Source organism: Lactuca virosa, chromosome 1 (assembly GCF_052849685.1).
Source record: "Lactuca virosa cultivar CGN04683 chromosome 1, Lactuca_virosa_CGN04683_v6, whole genome shotgun sequence".
Lineage (NCBI taxonomy): Eukaryota > Viridiplantae > Streptophyta > Magnoliopsida > Asterales > Asteraceae > Lactuca > Lactuca virosa.
The window spans coordinates 236,947,776-236,959,257 of NC_136426.1; the positions used below are offsets into that span (position 1 = coordinate 236,947,776).

At 30.0% G+C, this 11,482-nt stretch overlaps 1 protein-coding gene across 1 annotated transcript; it reads left to right on the forward strand.

The window, feature by feature from the left end:
• Positions 1-1,640: 1,640 nt before the first annotated feature.
• Positions 1,641-10,913, forward strand: RABA1D (RAB GTPase homolog A1D). The gene is made up of 2 exons (XM_079084159.1): positions 1,641-2,140; positions 10,293-10,913. Exons 1-2 carry the CDS (start codon positions 1,920-1,922, stop codon positions 10,717-10,719), a joined length of 648 nt encoding a protein of 215 aa, XP_078940285.1. The 5' UTR covers positions 1,641-1,919; the 3' UTR covers positions 10,720-10,913.
• The last annotated feature ends 569 nt before the right edge of the window (positions 10,914-11,482 follow it).

Below are 11,482 nucleotides of genomic sequence, written 5' to 3' on the forward strand. Positions count from 1 at the left end.
ATTTAATGCTTGCAAGAGTATAGAGATGAAATATTTCAAAGTTACATGAGAACTGAAAAACTAGAAACAAAGATGAAAGAATGAGATACCATAGGAGCAAGAGCCAAAAGAGGCGGATACACTAGCTCGGTTTGGAAATCAGAATAACATATCCAAGTACGTTTATTACTAAAGTGCATATATATATATATATATATATATATATATATATATATATATATATATATATAAACCATAACTTTAAGGGGCTCAGAGGTTTAGCGAGGAGGCCTAGGGCGGTAACCCAACTTGCCTTGCCCCATGGTGCGGTCGTACCCTATTCTCGTCGTCATTTGTATATCATCGATTCAAACAAATAACAAATTTGGATTTGAGTTCCAACCTTACATGTTGAATTTCTGATGAAGATCCAAATATTTTTATTTCGAAATTTGGGGATTTTTGGTATGCATTATCATGGAGGAACTACTCCCATTGTTGAAACTCTCGACGAAATCGACCTAAGTCCAAGATCTCAAGACGGCGAATGATGCTCTCCGATTTTAGATATGCCAACAATTGTATTTCTCCTTTAGATTTGTCTATTAGTCCAAGCCTTCATAGTGTTTCCAGAAATTTGGTGTTCCTCGCGTTCGTAGTGATCTAGAAACTTTATCCCTATGGATTTTGATTTTTATCTGCAGGATCGATGGGTAAAAGAGGGGGGGGGGGGAAGCATGTCTCTTTTATTCATTTAGTTAGGGATGTCAACGGGGGCAAACGGGACGGGAAGTGCACCCCCCCCCTCTGAAATTTCCCCGTTCCCCCGCCATCAAAATGTTCAACCTTTCTACCCCCACCCCCACCTCGCCCCCAAATCCCCCTTATTACCCCAGCCCTCGCCCCCGATTGATTTTGGGTTGTCTTTTTTTGGGTTAAAAGAAGTTGTTGCTTGAGCTAAAAAAACTATTTTTAGGTAACAAATAATTATTTATAGTAGAAATTTACATGTTAAAAATAATAAATTTATGACATCTTAAAAACATTATACTAGCAACTTAAAAATATGTTTTTGTTGAATTTTAGAAGCTTAAAATCATGTTATTGTTTATTATATTTATATAATTAATATATGTAAGTAAATGTATAATTTACGAACTGGGTCCCCATGAGGGTTTCGAGATCGGACTGCCCACCTCTGCCCCGCCTCGGAAATTAAAATGGGGGTTAACCTTACCCCAAGCCCTGATTTTTTTTAATAAATACCCCTAAACGAGACAGGGCCCCCATGGGAACGGGGTCCCACAAGACTTTTTGGCATCTCTACATTTAGTCGGTCGGCTTTCTTTTTTGGGTGGACCGAGTTAGCCATTTTTATGGACCGAGTAAGTGCTATGTGTTGGGTCAGATACAAATCAAACACTTTGACCGGACCGAGTCAGACAAAAACGTTTGACCAGACCCAGTCAACACAAAATCAGACAACCACCTTTTATTTGGTTTTTCTGGCTTGGATAACATCCCTATCACAAACACCCCTTATTTCATTAAATATTTTATAATCCATTCAAATAAATTGTCTACCGATATTAAAAGTTATTTATTTCATTACTAGGTGTAACTGTTGTAACATATCCTAACAACAAAAATATCCCGTATTGTTATGGAATTTTCTCAATCCCTTTTATATCGCAGAATTGGTAGTATCAAAGATACCGACGATTCGCAATTTCAAAAGTTCAAAAGTTGAGACTTATTTCACTAATCGTCTGGGTGTTTTCCTATTTGGAAGCCCAGAGAAACGGGTCAAGTACACACGAAACCAGAAACCGTCCCACTTCGTCGCTTATTATTCTACGAACGGGAAAGGGAAAAGAAAGAAAAGCAGAGGGAGGGATCTATACAAATCTGAAATTAGTTTTGAGTAAGAGATTGTGAATATGTCTGGATACAGAGCTGAGGATGACTACGATTACCTTTTCAAGGTGGTTTTGATTGGCGACTCCGGTGTTGGAAAATCCAACTTACTTTCACGATTCACTAGGAATGAGTTTAGCCTCGAGTCCAAATCCACCATCGGTGTTGAGTTCGCTACAAGAAGCTTGAATGTTGATAGCAAGGTCATCAAAGCTCAGATTTGGGATACTGCTGGACAAGAAAGGTATAATTTCTCTCATTTTTACTCAGATCTTGCTTTTCCCTTCTCTTTTTGTTTTTGATTTTTGATTTCTGATTTAGGTTTATATTTGAATTTCGGTTTTGGTCTATTAGGTTCTCTTGATGAAGTTAAGCAAACAGTAGTAATATGACTTGGTAGGATTTAATTGGTGTAGAGTAGATTGAAAGATGTGATGAACATCTTGAATTAAAAATCAGATTGAATATTCATTGTGATTCTGCTTAAAACTTCGATTATCTTTCATCCTTATTGTATAAGTAATAAGAGTAAATTTAATAATTTTAAGATCACTAAAATTCTTATACACCAGAATATCTTATCTGACTGTAAGTTGTTTCCATTTGTAGTTTTAACATCTGTTCAACAATGTATTTTATTATATATGATTCTTTTAAATATGGGGATACAGATATTTGGCTATTTGAATATATAAAAACAATACATATATTGTATAAATCAAAATCTGTTAACATGTGCCAAATATGGATGCGAATGTTACGTTTTGTGATAATGTACTTAATGGGGACATTACTTAATCCCGTAAGCTATATATGAGTGTTTCTTTTTTACTTAATGCAGAAAGAATGACTTAATAGAGAAGGTCACGGAAATGAGGCTTTCTCATTAGGTCCTAACCTTTTTTTAGAATTCCCCTAATTTATTTTCTCCTTCCAATATCAAAGTATGCTGTCATTTTCTCAAATATACATCTATTTTAAAAAAAAACATTTCTCTAGATGACACTTTATCCAACATTTAAAGGGGGAAAAGCATGTTATTATATGTTATATGGTATGCTTGCCAAACTCCATTTCCATGGGTTCAATACTTTAATTGAAAATGGAGCAAAATCACTAGGTGATTTGAACACCCATTCCAATTTTCAAATATAAAAGAATAATTTATTTTGAATTTAGTTTTTTGATTGAATTGTAGGTTTTGGTCTTTGATTCAATTTTGAATGTATGCTTCAGTTACCCTGATCTTTCCAAGTCTTGGCAGCATGTTGATATAATTATATACTGAATAAGGCATTTACTACTCTTGGTAAGTAGAGTTAGATGCAAACATTATTTTTAGTTGGATACTATGGTTGCTGATATTGATAGGCATAGAGCCCCAATGGTGGTATTCACCTTGTAACCAATAGAAATAACTGGCCACATGACGCAATTTTTAGCATTTTTATTAAAAACTTGGTCTTCTCTCTCTCTCTCTCTCTCTCTCTCTCTCTCTCCTGGTACATTTATTAAAGGTCTGTCTTTTTCATATAAAGTGTTTTGCATTCACATGATTAAAACTCTTATAGATGCTAAAGAGGCCTTTGGTTGATGGATCTTGTGTGATTGATCGGATTCGGAATTGAAAATTATCCAATTTTACAAATGAGTCAGGAAATGGTTTTTCGGTGGTATTCACAAAATCTTTAGACATACGGATTTCAACATTTCCTTAAAAAGCCAATGGAATTCAGTTCTAAGCATTTCTTCCTTGTTAAAAACTAGTCCAACACTCTTTTATTTTTTAAAGGGGTAATTGTAATTTTTTACCCAAAAATAGTTTTAAAAAAGTAGGTGTAACAAAATTTTTAAGATAAGTATTCTTCAAAATTAGTATTTCCTACCTAGTATTGTAATTGTACTAAAGATAGTTTGTTGAAAAATATTCTGCAAAAATGAAATTCAGTATGTAAATATTTCTGCAAGTATTTAAATTTATCTTCAAACATGTATTTATAAAACGAACAGTAATTTACAAGCAAAAAAACCAATAAAGGGATATTTGAATATTCAGATTTTTTTTTAATTTTTTTAATTTTTATTTTTATTTAAAAATCTAAAAGTAGTTCTAGTACAATTTCAAAAAAAAAAAATCTTCTAAAAAAGATAGCATTCCATGATTGCATCCTGATATGTACTAAAAAACGTTTTAAAAAAATTTCTTGAAAAGTTTTAATAAAAAAGGCAATTTAGATATTTTGCAATTACTTATAGTTTATTTTCAAATATCTGTTTATGATACAAAAAATAATTTACAGAGAAATCAATAGAGGTTGAGTTAAATATTAAATTTTTTTTTTAATACATGAACGTAGTTTAAAAGAAAAATAGTTCTGACTAAACTCTTGTAAATAAATGTTTTCAAAGAACTAGCATTTTCATCCTAATATGTTTTAAAAGTAGTTTTGAAAACATCAGTGAATAATAAATGAAAGAAGGGTGATTTACATATTTTTGCAAGTATTTATAACTTATTTTCAAATATGTATATTAAATACTAAGGGGCTCAGTTTTTATTATACAAAAATTCAATAAATAACAATCTGAATATTCATAATTTACGTTTTTTTTTACATAGAAATAGTTTCAAAATAGTAGATATAGTAATTTTTTTTTTCAAAAAATGCATTTCGATCATAAATGTTTTTTTTAAAAGTTCTGTCAGTAAGAAATTAATAAAAGAGTGATTTTATATATATATATATATATATATATATATATATATATATATATATATATATATATATATATATGCATGTGTTTCTATTTATTTTAAAGCTGCCACTACCAAAGCAACAAAAATTTACAGAAAAAAATAGAAAATGGGGATTCTGACATTTATCATGCTTACATACCAAATCCTATCGTGTGACATGTTCCTTTCTATTCCCTTTTTAATGAAATACATGTGTTTTATAGATTCTAGTTATTATAACTAGCGGTAGATTCTTAAACATTCAGAAAAGGTAAAATAGGTTTTTATGCTCAAGTGGTAGTAATGGTTGCTACTTGTTTTTCTTATAGGGTGTTACTAATTAGTCTGTGTTATGAGCTCTTTTGTTATCTAAGTCAGTGTCGAAAGGGTAGGATCCTGAACTGTTGGTGGGATATACAAAAAAGAATAAGGTAGTGTTTGTTTTTTGTTTGCAGATCTGCGTGACCTCTTCTGTCTGCGCCGCGCAGACATTAGCCTTCGCAGACTGTTTGTTTTTGTGAAGACTGCGTTTTTGTGAAGACTGCAGAGCTAAAAATTTCTGCGCGCCCTCTTCTTGGCGCAGATGTGGACCAGAGTCTTCTAACATCTTCAGACATCTTCTAACCTAAAAAAACATATATATCTTTATTTTTTTAAGTTTTTTTTTTTAATTTATATTTTTTCCAACTTTATTAATTATAAGCAATTTGAAATTTTTTTTTACAAAACTTAAAAAAAAAATCGTTCGTCGATACAAACATGATATTTTTGACAAATTTATAAATAAAGATTTATTACAATAATAGTCGTTGAAGTTGTTTATATAAATATGAAAAAAAAATCATAATATATTCTTATATTTTTTTTGCCAAATTTTGTAAAACATTATTTAATACAGTATCGTCAATTTCTCGAAAAAATATTTATGGTACGTTTTTAATGGATTTAATTGAAAAAATCAAAGTTTATTTTCATCCATTTATGTATCAAATTCTTTGATCACTAATTATAATGTTTATTTATAACTTTGCAACCAAAGTTGTTGGTTTTATCAAATATATACGTTAATTCATACAATTTTTATTTTTATTTTTTATACAATAATACATAAAAGTTGATCTAGATTCATTAATTATTTATAACAAAGTCATAAAAATATTAAAAAATCACTTTGAAGTTTAAAAAAATCAGTTTATTTAGATTTCAGTTTATTTTAGTAGCCCGCAGATGTTAAAAAAACAAACAGTCTTCTTTTTTCAGACTGCAGACGTTTGGTCCACCTCTTCTACTGCAGAGGTCTACAGATGTGGTCCGCAGATCGCAGACATTTTGCCTTAGAAAAAACAAACAGCACCTAAGTAAAAGTAATAATAATCCACAATGTTAAATCATGCCATTTCGATGCTCAAGTTTATATTTGACATGAATTCTATATAATGTTTCCCTCTTTTCAGTTTCTCTTGAACCTTTTTCTGTTCCATGAGCCTTAGGTTTGTTATGCTATGTGGGACTGAACAAAAATTTTAGGGTAATTTACGCTACGGTGATTGAGATTGAGGAGGGCGTTTACGGCTTTTATACAAGCAAGAGAGAGATCTATAGACTATATTCCTTGTCCCATCTTTTGGGGTGTTGTTCGGTTTTTGTTCCATTGATATAAGTCTATAAGGCTGTTAACAAACAGGGCTAAGGGTGTCGAGAAATGTGGGAATAGGAAAATGACAATTGCTAAATGCTAATGCCTAATGCCTAATGGTGGTGATAAATTTAACATATGTCACCACATCACATCAAATAATAAGTCTATAGAAAATTGTTCAAAGCATGGAGGAAATAAGCAGGTTTAGGTGACATTAACTATCAACTATTTTTATTTATATGAATATTCCAAATTATACTCATGCTTTGTTTTATATAAATAGTTTTAAATTATGTAACCTTTTAATTTTTAATATATATATATATATATATATATATATATATATATATATATATATATATAATTTATTTAAATTGGTTCAAAATGACACCTTATTTGTTTTTTAAATTTTATTATATATTTATATCATTAGTTTATATATATATATATAATAAATTTTTTTATTATATATATATATATATATATATATATATATATATATATATATATATATATATATATACCACTTGATTCAATTGTTAAGTTATTGCGAAAATTCTGAATTTCGGTCAATAGCTCTTTCTCTCGAATTTAGTCAAGATAATTGGCCTCAAATTTAGTCAGATTTATACAACAAGATATTAGCACATCCTGAAATGTATAACTCAAAATTTAAAGATCTACTTGAAATTAATATAAAAAGATGAATATGAATAATATAATAACAATTATCAAGGATTTATATTAGATCGACTATAATGTCGTGAAATATAATCTAAAAGCATCTAAATAATATAAATAAGATGGTTATAAATGTAAGATTTGAACATATCATTCCATTTGATCAGCAAGTTAGATTTATCTATTTCACGACTAAATATGGAAGATCAAAAAGACAATAATTAAGAAAAAAATTGTCAATCTCATATCTTAAAAAATATTACATTTTATCTAATATTAATATACGATATATTAGTTTTATAAATATAAATATGTAATTTATATTAAAAATAATATGTAAAATAAAGTTATTTACTTTAAGTAATATAAAAAACAGAATATAAAATAATATGTAAAATATAGGAACTATATATGTAAAATTTGTTAACAAATTTATATTTAAAAATAATATGTAAAATCATTATCATATATTTAATACTATTTTTATTACGTAATATAAAGAATTAAAATATAAAATTATATGTAAAAGAAGGGACGGTATATGTAAAATTTGCTAATATATGATTGATTATTTATATTTAAAAATATAAAAGATGAAAATCAAAGTTGACGTTGTTATACAACACGAGGGACCATAAATGTAAAATCTATTATACCCTAATGTTTGTTCCTAATGGTAAGTGTCAGATTAGTCAAAGCGGTTTTAACTTTCAAAAATGGTTTTGATCCTACTTTTAGGTGTGAATAACAACACCCAATGGGTGGTGGTGAATATTTCCATCTCTAGACTCTAGTTAAGAGCTGGTGGTTTATGTAGTTAATTTAGCATTTGATATATATATATATATATATATATATATATATATATATATATATATATATCAAATGCTAAATTAACTACATAAACCACCAGCTCTTAACTAGAGTCTAGAGATGGAAATATTCACCAGCTCTTAACTAAATTAACTACATAAACCACCAGCTCTTAACCAGCTCTTAAATTTGATATATATATATATCAAATGCTAAATTAACTATATATATATATATATATATATATATATATATATATATATATATATATATATATATATATATATATATATATATTGAACTTTAAGTAGGAACCTAGCTGTTTGTTATTCCTTGGATATCAAGTTAAAGAGAGAGAAAAGAAATGGTTGTTTTACTTTTATAATCGTTTAAGATATATATATTTTTTTAGTTTAGCTCAATGAGAACCCTTTACCTAAGCTTTTCTGTTTTCAAGAGCAACTTGTATATATGCAGTGAATGTTGCTTTGTAAATGACATTGCTTTAACCAAATGGATTTTCCAAAATACAATGCTGTAACACGAAGAAATGAGAAACAAATAAATAAAAGTATGTTGCTTTTGACCCTTCTTTTTGTAAGAGTAACTTGCTTAAGTCTGTATATGTAGTGAAGATTGTTTTTTGTTTTTGGATGGCATTGCTATAATTAGATAGGTTTTCCAAAGTACAATGCTGTAAGAAGTATGCTATAACTAACAACTAAAAAAAAGTATGTCAGGGTTTTTGCATTTAACTCTTGTCTCCATAAGAGTAACCTGTCTGAGTCTGTATATGCAGCAAAGATTGATTTGTATTTGGACAACATTCTTCTCATAAACAAATAAATAATAAAGGACGTTGCTTAACTTTTTTGATGCATTGATATAGAATAGATTTTTCAAAGTATAGAGCTGCAATATTAAGAAATCAAAGTAGGATGCTATAATAAACAAATAAAGAAAAGACAAAATTAAATAAATGATCCCCTGGTTTACCAAAAGTCACAACTTTAGTCCCTGCTAATTTTTTTTTTGACTAACATGATTCCTGTGGTTTCTTAAACTTGCAAGGTTGGTCCATGAACCACATGAAATTGACTTCTTTGCCCTTTTCTTTTCTATTTGTTTCAACTTATTTTAATTAAAAAATAAAATAAAATAGATCTCCTTTCTTTCTTTTTGGTAGGAGCAAACCATCTCCTCTTTCTCTTTCTTCTCTTTATTCCTGAAATGGATGCTCCAACAGTTATCACCTTCTGATTTCTGATTTCTGGGGTGCAAAATCCTCTATGCCCTAGCTTCCTCCTCCCACCTCTCTCCTCTCCAGGATGTGGTCTGAAATCGAACCAGAAACAAAAATTTATTGGCATTTCTTGCATTTACCATTTAACTTGTCGGAATAATTGGATAGATTCTTGGAAGTATAATGTTGTAATTGGAAAAATGGAAGTAGGATACTATAATAAACAAATAGTTAGCTATTACTTATATTTAACACTTCATTTTATAAGAGTAACTTGTCTAGTTGTCTGAATCCGTATATGCAAGCATCACACAGTTGCAAGCGTGCTATAATAATGAAGATTCTTGAAATGACAACTATGTAATAGGAAAGGAAGAAATGAAAGTAGGATGGTGTAATAAACAAACAATTAAAAGTACATTGCTATTTCTTGGGTATACTATTCGTATGTCTCAATAGGGGTGGGAATCGGTTCGGTTTTTTGGTTTTTCGGTTTCCTCAAATCGATTTCTTCGGTTTGAATTTTTTTTTGTTTAATTCGAAAACCGAACCAAATCGAATTCAAACTTTCTAGACCAAACCGAAAACCGAATTCTAATTCGGTTTGGTTCGGTTTGAAAACCAAGGAAACCAAATATTAACTTAAAAATTTTTCAAACATAAATTAAAATGTTTTTAATATAGAAACCTAAAGTTACAAACAGAAAGATCTAAAGTTTCATACAAAATGATCCAAAGAGTAAATGGGTTAAAATTATTTTTACTTTAAAATTAATACTTTTATTTAATATAAAATATAAAATATATTTTTGAATTAATTGATTTATGAAATTCGGTTTTTCGGTTCGGTTTGGTTTAAACTTCATAAGACCGAAACTCGAATCAAAAACCAAATTTACAATTCGGTTTGGTCTCAAACCAAACCAAAAACCGAGTTTGAATATGGTTCGGTCTGAAATCAATTTCGGTTCGATTTGGTTTTCGGGTTTTTCGGTTCCGGACCGAATAATTTCCACCCCTATGTCTCAATCCATGTAGAAATAATGCAGGTATCATGAAATTAAAAGTTCAGTTTGATAGGATAGATCAGGAAGAAATGAAAATAGGATGCTATGGTTATAATAAATACAAAAAAAGTACATTCTTGTATACTATATTTGTAAGAGTGAATCCACATATAAAAATAGAAAAAAAAAGATGAGGAAGGAATGAAAGTAGGATGCTATAATAATAAGAAAGAAAGAAAGAAAGAAGTGACAGAGGTAGAATGGTATGTGTTTCAGATATCGTGCAATTACAAGTGCGTACTACCGAGGAGCAGTAGGAGCACTGCTGGTGTACGACGTGACAAGATATCCGACATTTGAGAACGTGGAGCGGTGGTTAAAGGAGTTGCGGGACCACACGGATCCAAATATCGTGGTGATGCTTATCGGGAACAAATCCGATCTTAGGCACCTGGTGGCTGTACAAACCGATGATGCCAAATCATTTGCGGAAAGGGAATCACTCTATTTCATGGAAACATCTGCTTTAGATGCTACCAATGTGGAGACTGCATTTGCAGAAGTGCTTACACAGATATATCGGATCGTTAGCAAGAAAGCCATGGACGCTGCTCAAGATACTACGCTTCCATCCAAAGGTGACAAGATTGATGTCGGGAAAGAGGTTTCCGCTATCAAGTCCGTTGGCTGTTGTTCCTCTTAATTATTATTTTTTTTGCCAGATTATATCTACTTACTTGATGGGCTGTAGTACGTACAAAAGGTAATGTTTTTTTTTTTTGGATCTAGCAACTGTTGTTTATGCTCTAGTTTTAGATGTTGCAGTTTCATTTGTTTTGCATGGATGATGTGAGTGATGAAACACTTTTTCGTTTTCATTAAGTGCTTTTAAGAAAAGTACTGTCCGAGATATAAACCACCAAACAAATAATATTAATTTCATAAGATAAACCTAAAACTTATTTATTAAAAATAGAGTAAATTACATGAATGGTCCCTATTGTTTGGGGTAATTTGCATGTTGGGTCCCTAACTTATTTTTTTAACTTCGAAGGTCCCTACTGTTTGTTTTTTTACGCATTTGGTCCTTACTGTTTGTTTTTGTTATGCGTTTGATCCCTATCTTACCTAAAAAGACTATTATTTAAACAAGAAAAAATAATGGGGTAGGTAAGATAAGGTGAGGGGGTGGGGTTGGGAATGTGTTTATTTAAATAAATAAAAAAAATCAAGGGAAAAATGGTATTTTTAGGTAAGACAGGGACCAAGCGCGTAACAAAAACAAACAGTAGGGACTTTTCGAGTTAAAAATATAAATTAGGGATCAAATACGCAAATTACCCTAAACCATAGGGACCATTAGTGTAATTTACTCTTAAAAATACATGCCCTGAATCACGTCAAAGGAATAAGATTGCCTTGGAAAGATATGACAACCAAATCATTAAGGGTAAATTATACCATTC

Coding starts and splice junctions, on each gene's coding strand:
- RABA1D (XM_079084159.1), top strand. CDS start 1,920: ATGTCTGGATACAGAGCTGAGGATGACTACGATTACCTTTTCAAGGTG. Junction 2,141..10,292: donor GATACTGCTGGACAAGAAAG/GTATAATTTCTC, acceptor TATGTGTTTCAG/ATATCGTGCAATTACAAGTG.